We start from the raw sequence: 12,567 nt of genomic DNA, 5'->3' as shown, positions 1-12,567 counted from the left end.
AAGCAACACACAGGACATCAAATTTCATCATGCAAAATATGGGTGTATTCTATTACAGGGGCCAAGCATTCCAAGGAAAAGTAATGGTCTAAGAAGATGCTCTTGCATTTTAAAAGTATCTACTAGTGTTATACAGTCATTAATGTGTAATTTCCATTTCAATAATAGGAAGCCTTCTGGAAAAAAAAGCCTGTGTTGCTTCTTAAATCTAGAAACACATTCCCAAAATTCAAACACAACAAAATCCAGAGGCATATTAATAAAAATTTTAAACTCCTAACTGCAGTCAGTTTTTAATTGGGCATTTATGTATTTCTTCCACATAATTATATTTATAATGAAAAATGTTGCAAATATTGGATTAGCTGTATTTGTACCTACAACATATTTTTCTAAACAGTATTAATTTAATTGATAGACTTTTAAAAAGTTACAGTAGTTTGTTCTATCATATATGCACATTAAATAATCATTTATTTTAGAAAATCCTCCCTCATCAAATGAACATTTAGGAAAGAGACTGATCCATATTTTTAACAAGAATAATAAACACTCAAGTAGAAAGCCTTTATAATTTCCAAGGGGCTGATCAATTCCATTAACACATCCTGATACTTTAAATGTTTGCAATGCTGCACATAGCAAATGATCCAAACAGCAGTTACATTCTGTCATGTAAGTCATTCTGTTGCACATACACAGACTTAGCAAGTTACAAAACTCTTGTGAAATTTCAGTTGAAACATTAGCAAATAAATTTGCTGGTAAAGTGCAAGAAGTCTCCTTATAAATCCTAGATGAGGAAAAGTCTGTCCACAGTTCATTCATCAGAAGAATGGAATTTCTCAAATGAGCTACTGAACAACATTATCTAATAAAATGAAATATAACGAAACGGTGCCACTCATTTTAAAGATTAAATATATCCTTTGACAGAAACCTGTGAAGTTAAAAATCTTTCCCTCTTAAAATACCTTTTAAATTAAAGCTATTCTAACTAGTTATATAGCATTCCACTTCATCTGCTTAGTTTTTAGATTGAGTTCACCTAAATACAAAATACTATCAAACACCTACAGGGCAAATAACTAAAAAAGAAAGACAATTTCACAAGCAATAAAATGCTATCCACCTTTCTCCTCCCATACTTGCCTCTCCTATATGAAACAAAGAAAAGAATTAGTGATGTTCATTATTGGTAGTGCTACTAGTATTTGTATGGTGAACCTGTAACATATTTTTAAATCTCTACACTTTTATATAATTGACTCTTTCTTCAAAAGTAATTGTTTCAGAAGACTTCTAATAAAATAATCATTATTATATATGATTCTGTTAAAAATAGAAAAAACAAACAAACAAACAAACAGAAAAAAATTCCTGCTGAAAGATATCCCCATTTTATTAGCCGTGAAAGGAAAGAAAGCTTCCAGGGAAAGATCTTGGACCATGAGAAAAAATTTCAACCAGGCTGTTTGCTGGCAAGAGGCCATGCCGGCCCCAGCCAGTCCTGCGTGCAGAGCATGTTGGCAGATGTTATTAGCTGACTTTTGCTGAAAAAGTATGGAAGAACAGTTGGAAAATCACAAGGTGTAGAACAAGCTTTAAATAAATAAATAGCTTATCTGGCAATAGAAAGGGGGAATGAAAACAAGTTCCTCAGTTGAGGAAGAGGACTGGGATACTTCTAATCACACAGTTTCTTACTGTTGGTTTGTTTCATGGGCTGACTCTCAATGAGAATTGAAATTGTATCACCCACATTTGTATTTAGAGGTTCTAACTGCAGAATTGCAATTAATTTCCAGTTTGCTGTAGGAAATTTATACTCTCTATGACAGAATACCACAGATAGAAGTGATAATTCTTTAACCTTCTCTCTTTTGTCCCCAGTCTGGTAACTGAGGCAATACATGGGGAAAGTGCTAACTGCCGATCCAGAGCTGCTGATACTTTAAAAACACTGGCCTTTACCACTAGGATGCCCCCAAGAAACAAGCAAACAGGAAAAGATGACACTTGCTAACGTGTGACGGGCACAGCAAGTAAATGTTCAACACGGACATGAAAATGTAACTTCATATTAAAAGTCAAAATGAAAAAGAAAAAAAATGCAAAATATACTTTCTCAGAAGAAACCATGACATGATCTTTAAAAGTGGTGGTTCCTTTAGCATTGTCTACTGATGGCTGGCAACATACAGGAACGTAGAGGTGGCCCATTTACATCCTCATAAAAGTGGGATGTAAGTGATCACAAAGCCAATAAAACTATACTACATTTTTTTCAAGTTCCAAGATAAGAATCCCTTCATCTTTCCTGAGTAGACATATTGCTAGGCAACATTTGTGAACATAAAAAAAGGTAACAAGATCTAAAAAGAACGCCAAAGCATAATGTTCATAAAGGTAGGGCCCCCAACACACACAATCATACACACACAATCATACCTATACACACACAATCATACACGATCTATTATATAAACAAACGCACACATACAGGTGCACAGACTTCAAATGGCATTTCTTGAGGTATTATTTTTTAAAGATATGATTTAAAAATGGAAGATCAACTTTAAACACACCTCTTTGAGGCACATTGCGTGATATATGCCACACTGATTATTCTTCCCAAATTCAGGCTACTAATCAATAATCCTAACTGTATACATGCTAAAAATAAAAACGCCATAATCTTTGTACTAGTTAGGGCTCTCTTGGCACATAAAATTAGCCAACACAATCTTCAAGTCACTTGTTACAAAAATATATTAAAATATGTATCACCCTTTCAAAAATTACAATCTTATTTTCTCTTAGATTAAGACTTTATTACATTTAAAACACTTCTATGAATTATACAGGACATCCAAAAGTAAACATCCGGGACTTAAAAACAACCAATATTGTAAGACAAATTATTGCTGTAAATTATTTCATGAAGACATAATTAAAAATAAATAAATAAATAAGCAGCCAAGGCCGGTTTTGTTGAGCTTTCTTCGTTGTACAGGATCGGCAGCCCGCTGGGATCTGAACTCAGGAAGCCCTCACCTCACCCTGACTTGGTCACTGAGGAGAGGCAATTGTAGGGGTGCTTATTTGCTATAGGCTTTGAAAGTCACAAAAGCCCCGCAGATATAAGAATTCGAAGCAGTGCTCCAATGGCATCTCCAACTTGGCCGTCACCGCCCGCAACGCGCACACAGGTAGTGGACGCCCGCCCACCTGCCCGTCCGCTGGGCGCGGGCCGCTCCACCGGGGGAGAAGGGGCGCTCCTGCCTCGGAGGGGGCGAGGACGCCCCTGTGGAAAGAAGGGGGCCCCTGCCGCGGAGGGGGCGAGGACGCCCCTGTGGAAAGAAGGGGGCCCCTGCCTCGGAGGGGGCGAGGACGCCCCTGTACAAGAAAGGGGGGCTTTTGAAGCGGTGTGGTGAGAGGACGCTTCCGAGGAAGGAAGGGGGGGGGCTCCCGCAGCGGTGCAGGGAGAGGACGCCCCTGCGGAAGGAAGGGGGCGCTCCCGCGGGGGCTGGAGAGACGCCCGCGCGGTCTCCCGGCTCCGGGGCCGCTGGTTCGCGGGCCCGCCCTCTCCCCGGCGCTATGGAAACCGCACTTTCTCCGCCAGCCGTCCCCAATCTCTTTCTCCTATTACCTCCCAAATGCGATTTCAACTTCCCGAGAAGCTGACAAGGGAATGGCGCAGAGGACGCCCCGTAAGGCGCCCGCGAGCCGGTGGGACACGGGCGCCCCCTCTGCGACCCTCGCAGCCCCGCTGTCCTCCAGGGAAGGGCGCGCGCCGCTCTCGATCTGGAGCGCGGGGCTCGCGAACCCGCGGCCGCGGGCCCTGGAACCTCCCTGCGCTCACCCGCTACGGGGGACCGAGACGGGGACGGGGAACGGGGAGGGGGCGCGCCCACCCCGAGCGCGGGAGCGGCCGCCCTCGCCCAGAATGGGGACCCCGCGCCCCGAGAGCAGGGCCCAGCTCGCCGCCCAGGCTTCCCCTGCGAGGCCGCAGCCCCCGCCGCCGATCCAGATCCCCCGCCCCGCCCCGCCGCGGCCCCGCCCGGCGCCCCCTCCCCGGCGGAAGCTCAAGCCCAATTAATTGAGTCCGAGGCGGGAGGGAAGGGCCCTGCGCGCCGTGGCCCGCCCCGCCCCTCCTCCGCGCCCCTTTTCCCGCCCTGGGTGGCATCTCCTCCGCCGGCATCCACAACGAGCCGCTGATTAATGAGGCCGGGGCCGCCCCCACCCCGCCCGGCCCGGCCGGGGCCTCCGCGGGAGGGGGAGGGGACGGCGGGAAACGCGGCCCGGGGAGAAAGGGGGGCGGGGCGGGGGCGCGCGGCCCGCCCCCGCGAGCGCCGCGCCGATTGGCCGAGCGCGCCGTCCGTCGGGGGGCGCGGCGCCAATGCGAGGCGGCGGGGCGGGGCGGCCGCGCCGTGTGTGCCTGCGTAACGCCGAGTCACATGTTGTTTTGCTCTTCTTAGTTCAGTCACTCGGTGCGCGATGTGTTACTCACTGTGCGGCGGGGACCGCGACGAGCCCGGGTCGCCTTTGGCAGCAGCAGCAGCAGCACCAGCAGCGGCAGCAGCCCCGGCGGCGGCGCGGACCCCGAGCGCCCGGGCGCACCCCGGCTCCCCGGAGCGCGACGCGGCGGCAGCAGCCCCGGTGCGGCCGCGCGCGCCTTAGGCTCGGCCCCGCGGCTCGGGGACCCCGACTCCCGGCCCAGTCAGCGCGTCCCCCGGCGCCGCCCGAGAGCCTGAGGAGGCAGCGGCCGCAGGCAGCCGGGGCGGGGGGCGGCCACCGCCCGCGCCGGGCATCCTTGGGAGCCCCGAAGCGCGGAGGGCGCGGCGCAGCCGAGCGGTGCTGGCCCCCGCGGGCCTCCCCGGACCTTCCCCACCGCCTGGGCCCGAGGGACGCGTGCTCGGGCGGGCGGCCGGGCGCAAGGGTGGGAGGGAGCCGCCCCCGCCCGCGCCCCCTCCGCCCCTCGCCCCAGCCCCTGGGCGCCGGGCCCGGGCGGCGCGGCCTGAAGCGCCCGGGATGGCGAGCCCGCCGCGGCACGGGCCGCCCGGGCCGGCGAGCGGAGACGGCCCCAACCTCAACAACAACAACAACAACAACAACCACAGCGTGCGCAAGTGCGGCTACCTGCGCAAGCAGAAGCACGGCCACAAGCGCTTCTTCGTGCTGCGCGGGCCCGGCACGGGCGGCGACGAGGCGACGGCGGGAGGGGGGTCGGCGCCGCAGCCGCCGCGGCTCGAGTACTACGAGAGCGAGAAAAAGTGGCGGAGCAAGGCAGGCGCGCCGAAGCGGGTGATCGCGCTCGACTGCTGCCTGAACATCAACAAGCGCGCCGACGCCAAGCACAAGTACCTGATCGCCCTCTACACCAAGGACGAGTACTTCGCCGTGGCCGCCGAGAACGAGCAGGAGCAGGAGGGCTGGTACCGCGCGCTCACCGACCTGGTCAGCGAGGGCCGCGCGGCCGCCGCAGACGCGCCCCCCACCGCCGCGCCCGCCGCGTCCTGCAGCGCCTCTCTGCCCGGCGCCCTGGGCGGCTCTGCCGGCGCCGAGGACACCTACGGGCTGGTGGCGCCCGCCACGGCCGCCTACCGCGAGGTGTGGCAGGTGAACCTGAAGCCCAAGGGTCTGGGCCAGAGCAAGAACCTGACGGGCGTGTACCGTCTGTGCCTGTCGGCGCGCACCATCGGCTTCGTGAAGCTCAACTGCGAGCAGCCGTCGGTGACGCTGCAGCTCATGAACATCCGCCGCTGCGGCCACTCGGACAGCTTCTTCTTCATCGAGGTGGGCCGCTCGGCCGTCACGGGTCCCGGCGAGCTGTGGATGCAGGCGGATGACTCGGTGGTGGCGCAGAACATACACGAGACCATCCTGGAGGCCATGAAGGCGCTCAAAGAGCTCTTCGAGTTCCGGCCACGCAGCAAGAGCCAGTCGTCGGGGTCGTCGGCCACACACCCTATCAGCGTCCCCGGCGCGCGCCGCCACCACCACCTGGTCAACCTACCCCCCAGCCAGACGGGCTTGGTGCGCCGTTCGCGCACCGACAGCCTGGCCGCCACCCCGCCGGCGGCCAAGTGCAGCTCGTGCCGGGTGCGCACCGCCAGCGAGGGCGACGGCGGCGCGGCGGCGGGGGCAGCGGCCGCGGGCGCCAGGCCAGTGTCGGTGGCTGGGAGCCCCCTGAGCCCCGGGCCGGTGCGCGCGCCCCTGAGCCGCTCGCACACCCTGAGCGGCGGCTGCGGCGGCCGCGGGAGCAAGGTGGCGCTGCTGCCGGCAGGGGGCGCGCTGCAGCACAGCCGCTCCATGTCCATGCCTGTGGCGCACTCGCCGCCCGCCGCCACCAGCCCCGGCTCCCTGTCGTCCAGCAGCGGCCACGGCTCGGGCTCCTACCCGCCGCCGCCGGGCCCGCACCCGCCCCTGCCGCACCCACTGCACCACGGCCCCGGCCAGCGGCCCTCCAGCGGCAGCGCCTCCGCCTCGGGTTCCCCCAGCGACCCCGGCTTCATGTCCCTGGACGAGTACGGCTCCAGCCCCGGCGACCTGCGCGCCTTCTGCAGCCACCGGAGCAACACGCCCGAGTCCATCGCGGAAACGCCCCCTGCGCGAGACGGCAGCGGCGGCGGTGAGTTCTACGGGTACATGACCATGGACAGGCCCCTGAGCCACTGTGGCCGCCCCTACCGCAGGGTCTCGGGAGACGCGGCCCAGGACCTGGACCGAGGGCTGCGCAAGAGGACCTACTCCCTGACCACGCCGGCCCGGCAGCGGCCGGTGCCCCAGCCCTCCTCCGCCTCGCTGGATGAGTACACCCTGATGCGGGCCACCTTCTCCGGCAGCGCAGGCCGCCTCTGCCCGTCCTGCCCCGCGTCCTCTCCCAAGGTGGCCTACCACCCCTACCCAGAGGACTACGGAGATATCGAGATCGGCTCCCACAGGAGCTCCAGCAGCAACCTGGGTGCAGACGACGGCTACATGCCCATGACGCCTGGCGCGGCCCTCGCGGGCAGTGGGAGCGGCAGCTGCAGGAGCGACGACTACATGCCCATGAGCCCTGCCAGCGTGTCCGCCCCCAAGCAGATCTTGCAGCCCAGGGCCGCCGCCGCTGCCGCCGCCACCGTGCCCCCTGCGGGGCCTGCGGGGCCAGCGCCCACCTCTGCGGCGGGCAGGACATTCCCGGCGAGCGGGGGCGGTTACAAGGCCAGCTCGCCGGCCGAGAGCTCTCCCGAGGACAGCGGGTACATGCGCATGTGGTGTGGCTCCAAGCTGTCCATGGAGCACGCGGACGGCAAGCTGCTGCTCAACGGGGACTACCTCAACGTGTCCCCCAGCGACGCGGTCACCACGGGCACCCCGCCCGACTTCTTCTCCGCAGCCCTGCACGCCGGCGGGGAGCCGCTCAGGGGCGTTCCTGGCTGCTGCTACAGCTCCTTGCCCCGCTCCTACAAGGCCCCCTACACCTGCGGTGGGGACAGCGACCAGTACGTGCTCATGAGCTCCCCCGTGGGGCGCATCCTGGAGGAGGAGCGGCTGGAGCCTCAGGCCACGCCAGGGCCCAGCCAGGCGGCCAGCGCCTTCGGGGCCGGCCCTACGCAGCCCCCTCACCCCGTAGTGCCTTCGCCCGTGCGACCCAGCGGCGGCCGCCCCGAGGGCCTCCTGGGCCAGCGCGGCCGGGCTGTGCGGCCCACGCGCCTGTCCCTGGAGGGGCTGCCCAGCCTGCCCAGCATGCACGAGTACCCACTGCCGCCAGAGCCCAAGAGCCCCGGCGAGTACATCAACATCGACTTTGGCGAGCCCGGGGCCCGCCTGTCACCGCCCGCGCCTCCCCTGCTGGCGTCGGCGGCCTCGTCCTCCTCGCTCTTGTCCGCCAGCAGCCCGGCCTCGTCGCTGGGCTCAGGCACCCCGGGCACCAGCAGCGACAGCCGGCAGCGCTCCCCGCTCTCTGACTACATGAACCTCGACTTCAGCTCCCCCAAGTCTCCCAAGCCGGGCGCCCGGAGCGGCCACCCCGTGGGCTCCTTGGACGCCCTCCTGTCCCCTGAGGCCTCCTCCCCGTATCCGCCGCTGCCCCCGCGTCCGTCCGCATCCCCGTCGTCGTCCCTGCAGCCGCCACCGCCACCACCGCCCCCCGGGGAGCTGTACCGCTTGCCCCCTGCTTCGGCCACTGCCACCGTCCAGGGCCCAGGCGCCGCCTCGTCCTCGGACACCGGAGACAATGGTGACTACACCGAGATGGCTTTCGGTGTGGCCGCCACCCCGCCGCAACCCATCGCGGCCCCCGCGAAGCCAGAAGCTGTCCGCGTGGCCAGCCCGACGTCGGGCGTGAAGAGGCTGAGCCTCATGGAGCAGGTGTCGGGGGTCGAGGCCTTCCTGCAGGCCAGCCAGCCCCCGGACCCCCACCGCGGCGCCAAGGTCATCCGCGCAGACCCACAGGGGGGCCGCCGCCGCCACAGCTCCGAGACCTTCTCCTCCACCACGACGGTCACCCCCGTGTCCCCGTCGTTCGCCCACAACCCCAAGCGCCACAACTCGGCCTCCGTGGAAAATGTGTCTCTCAGGAAAAGCAGCGAGGGCGGCGTGGGCGGCGTCCCTGGAGGGGGCGACGAGCCGCCCACCTCCCCCAGACAGTTGCAGCCGGCGCCCCCCTTGGCACCGCAGGGCCGTCCTTGGACCCCGGGTCAGCCCGGGGGCTTGGTCGGTTGTCCTGGGAGCGGTGGATCACCAATGCGCAGAGAGACCTCTGCCGGCTTCCAGAATGGTCTCAACTACATCGCCATCGACGTGAGGGAGGAGCCCGGGCTGCCACCCCAGCCGCAGCCGCAGCCGCAGTCGCCGCTTCCTCAGCCGGGAGACAAGAACTCCTGGGGTCGGACCCGAAGCCTCGGGGGTCTCATCAGCGCTGTGGGCGTCGGCAGCACCGGTGGCGGGTGCGGGGGGCCAGGTCCCGGTGCCCTGCCCCCTGCCAACACCTACGCTAGCATTGACTTCTTATCCCACCACTTGAAGGAGGCCACCATCGTGAAAGGTGAGGTCCTTTGCCTTGGCGTCTGGCGGGAAGCAGGGGTGGGGCGGTGAGGGAGCCTCTTGGGTTTCACTGCTCTCACTTCTTTGGGACCTTGACCCTGAAGCCAACAGCCTGGCTCTGGCTCCTTGTTTTGTTTTTCTGTGGGCTGCCTTGTTCTCTTCCCTCAGAGAACTTGCCAGAAAGCTCGTCTTTGAGTTGAATGACGTTTTCCGCGTGGGAGGGAGACTGATTTTTGAGGCCCCACCCATTCCCCCATTCTGTGCGTCCCACAGTCCCCTGTCCCTTAACACAGTGGAAGTTCTCCCAGACCGGCCACACTAGAGGCCGTGGGGCACCCGACTGTCTTCCCCTGGGTGCCTGGGTCCGTTCTTCCGGAGGACCTGCGGGTCCGGACCGCTGCCCGCAGCTGCAGTTTTCACCTTTCTCTGTGTTCCCGGAGCTGGGCTCCGCCTGATTCTTGGTGAGCTTGAAGATTCAGACCTGAAAGTCATTTAAGAAATGAGCATCCATTTTGATGGCTGTTAATAGTGACAGTTAACTATTTCCATTTTACACATAAACTGTAGGAGCTTTTCCATCGGAGGCATTGTTTTTCTCTGAAGGGTGAAACGGTAAGGCTGCACACAGCCTAATGCAGTGGTGTTCAACTTGAGCATATGTGGGAATTACCTGGCGGGCTTTGCTGAAACATGGATCTCTGGCCTGTGTTAACCCCGCAGTTTCCGATGCTGTAGCTTTGGGGCGCGGCCCGGGCTGCGCATTTCTAGTGAGTCTCCACATAATGACGATGCTGCTGGCCAGGGGACCACCCTCTGAGGACCCTGCCCCAGGTGAGACTCACCTGGGGAGGATTCAAAAATTACCTATTGGGCCTCATGCCAAGACACATTGAAGTGAAACATGAGATGTCTAGGAGGCAGGGATGGGTGTTTTTCAGACCTGTCCAGATGATTTGAATGTGCAGCCAGGATTTACAATCAGTGCTTTGGAGAAAACAGGGAAAGACAAAAAAACACAGGTCTTTTCAAGAACAATTGGATAGGAGGGTGCTGGTATTGTTCTTCGCGTTCTCATCAAATATCCGTGAGGAGACAGAGCTGGGCTGACTTTGCAGCTGGTGGTGCATTCTGGTTGTCTAAACTTTGAATGGTGTTTGGGTGGGGGAGATGAAAGGGAAAGGTGAATGTTCAAATCGGGAGACTTTATTTAATTTCGTAGCTGTTTTCTTTGTGGGGTTCCTAGCAGGATAGAGGCTTTATGGGAACAGTGAAACATATAGTAAAATTTGGATGGTGGACTAGATGTGAGCCTAAGGTGTAAACAATCTTCAAGGGTCATAAGATGAGGATCAAGGTGGGCTGGGGATTCGCAGCCTTTTGTTCTTAAATAGACCAGTTTAGTGCTATCCAAATCTAGTATCTGTTTTATAGTATACTTAGGACTGTTGGTCCATGGGATTTAAAATTATAGCTGTGGGGTGAATACCCTGTTATTCCAGTGTAACAGAGAAAAGCTCTTTCCTTTATTAAAACCGTAGACTAGAAGATGAAAAGAGTCACAGAGAATTATCAGGAGCGTGGTGCTTCAGCATCCAATTAAATCATTGGAAGTCGCCAGAATGTGTCCCATGAACAGTGATTCTCAGCTGAAGGTCACTTTGGTTGGAGTTACTTATACACTATTGCTAGTGTGTCAGAAAGTTGAAGGATTAGCTGCCTTTAAGACACAGACCATTATAAACACAGCAGCAGTATAATTGAGGAGGGAAACACACACATATTTATGGTCTGCACAAATGGGTATATGCTAGTGTGAACATGAAAGTAAACTACATCTTGCCGGAATCTGATTCTAATCAGAAAACAGCCTAAGAACATAACACCTTTTCCTGCTTTCAGTGGAGCCAGGGGGACAAACCTGGAGTGGGTGGAGGTGGGGCCTCAGCAGTGGGCTCTGCCATAGCAGGGGCCATAAGCTGGAATTTGTGCCTACAGGCCTGGAGGGACTCAAGGCCTTTCTGATGAAGCTGATACATTCAGAATTGGGGTCCAAATAGGAGACAGTGCCCTTTTCAGGCTAGTGAAAATGTTGAACTCTAAGAGATAAGTTTATTTAGAGACTGGATTGAGCTTTCATTTAAGATTTCCCACCCACATAAAATTCCTTTCAGCCGTAGGATTCTCGATTGTGAAGTCCACACAGAAGCCTGCGTTCTATGGCTACTGAACAAAGATGAGAGATCATTAGGGCTGTGTGTTTCCGAAGTTTGTGTGGGTATCATGATGAACCCTCTTCTAAGATGTAAAAGGACTCTTTCAAATCAAAATGGACAACTGCAGTCAGTCCACCACGCCAAATCACATTTTAAAAAAGGAAATATCTGCCCCACTGGGTTTCTAGTAAAGTAAGTTGAACACAGAGAACAGCAGAATAGGAAAGACTAGTGTCACCTTAGGCCACGTAGCACCAAAGTTGTGGTCTGTTGAGACAGAAAGGAAACATTTAGGAACTTGGGATGAATATCCACTTTTATTTAACTCACACATGCACTAGAAATTTGTTTGTGATGCTCATAAATACAGAGTTCACAGTAGATAAGTGTCCTTTAAGGCAATGATTTGTAGAAGGCAGACTCGCAAAGCATTTCTTTGAAGACAAGTAGAGAAAGCACTTACTAGGCGGCCCCCTGCCCTCCCTAGCTCTTCAAAGTGGCCTGTGTTTCCACCCTGAGCTCCTCCTGTTCTGCCTGGGAAGACCTCATTAGTGATGCTGATGCAGAATAATTTGGGGTTACTTGGGTAATGTTTGGCATTTGCATAAGTGATAGCAGAGAGGTAAGGTTCCAGCCATGTCTGGCAGTTGTTTACAATAGAATTGTGAATGGGGATGGGGTTTCAATGCAAGAGCCAATTAAAACGTGTATCTCAGGTACCTCTGTTTTTATTAGTCCAGAGCAAACTCTAAATTATGCATCTTATTTTAGGGCAAGTTAAAGTTACTTATCATGTGTTTTTGGTGTGTATGCATGTGGAAACTCCAACCAATTTGTTAGGTTTTGTTGTTTGGGAATTGGAAATACGCTACTGAATTTCCTGCGCTTTAAAACTGATTTTTACAATTAACTTTTTATGTTTTTGTGTTAGGATAGTAGATTGATGAATGCCATAAAATATGCTGTTTTAGTGTTCCTCTTTAGTGATTTTAGGGATTTTGTTCTAAAATTGGCACATATATATATATATATATATGTATGTATGTATAAAACAGATTAGATCAGAATTACCACTGAAAGTATCCATATTTAAGTTTTGTTGGATACAAGGACTATCAATTCTTATCCTACGGTGAAAGAATGGTAAGAGACATGTTTCCAAAGGGACAATAAAATCACGATTTATGTTGAAAAGTTTTGCCTTTTGAAGTTGTAAAGAAGAGAATTTTCCTAAATTCAGAAATCCAGTGAGATGATTGACAAACCACACAAGCTTTCTGTTTGCTGTGGCGGGCGCTGGTTTGCTTTAGTTGGCTGGCTC

General features: G+C 55.4%; 1 protein-coding gene across 1 annotated transcript in view; it reads left to right on the top strand.

The window, feature by feature from the left end:
* Positions 1-4,503: 4,503 nt before the first annotated feature.
* IRS2 (insulin receptor substrate 2) overlaps positions 4,504-12,567 on the top strand; it is a 30,959-nt gene continuing 22,895 nt past the window's right edge. The window contains exon 1 of the mRNA XM_050765901.1: positions 4,504-9,034. Coding sequence (XP_050621858.1) covers positions 5,035-9,034 — 4,000 coding nt within the window. The 5' untranslated portion in view covers positions 4,504-5,034. The remainder of the gene's footprint in view (positions 9,035-12,567) is intronic.

Source organism: Macaca thibetana, chromosome 17 (genome assembly GCF_024542745.1).
Source record: "Macaca thibetana thibetana isolate TM-01 chromosome 17, ASM2454274v1, whole genome shotgun sequence".
Classification (NCBI taxonomy): domain Eukaryota; kingdom Metazoa; phylum Chordata; class Mammalia; order Primates; family Cercopithecidae; genus Macaca; species Macaca thibetana.
Note: the sequence above shows the minus strand (reverse complement) of the source record. Positions and strands in the feature narration are given on the sequence as shown.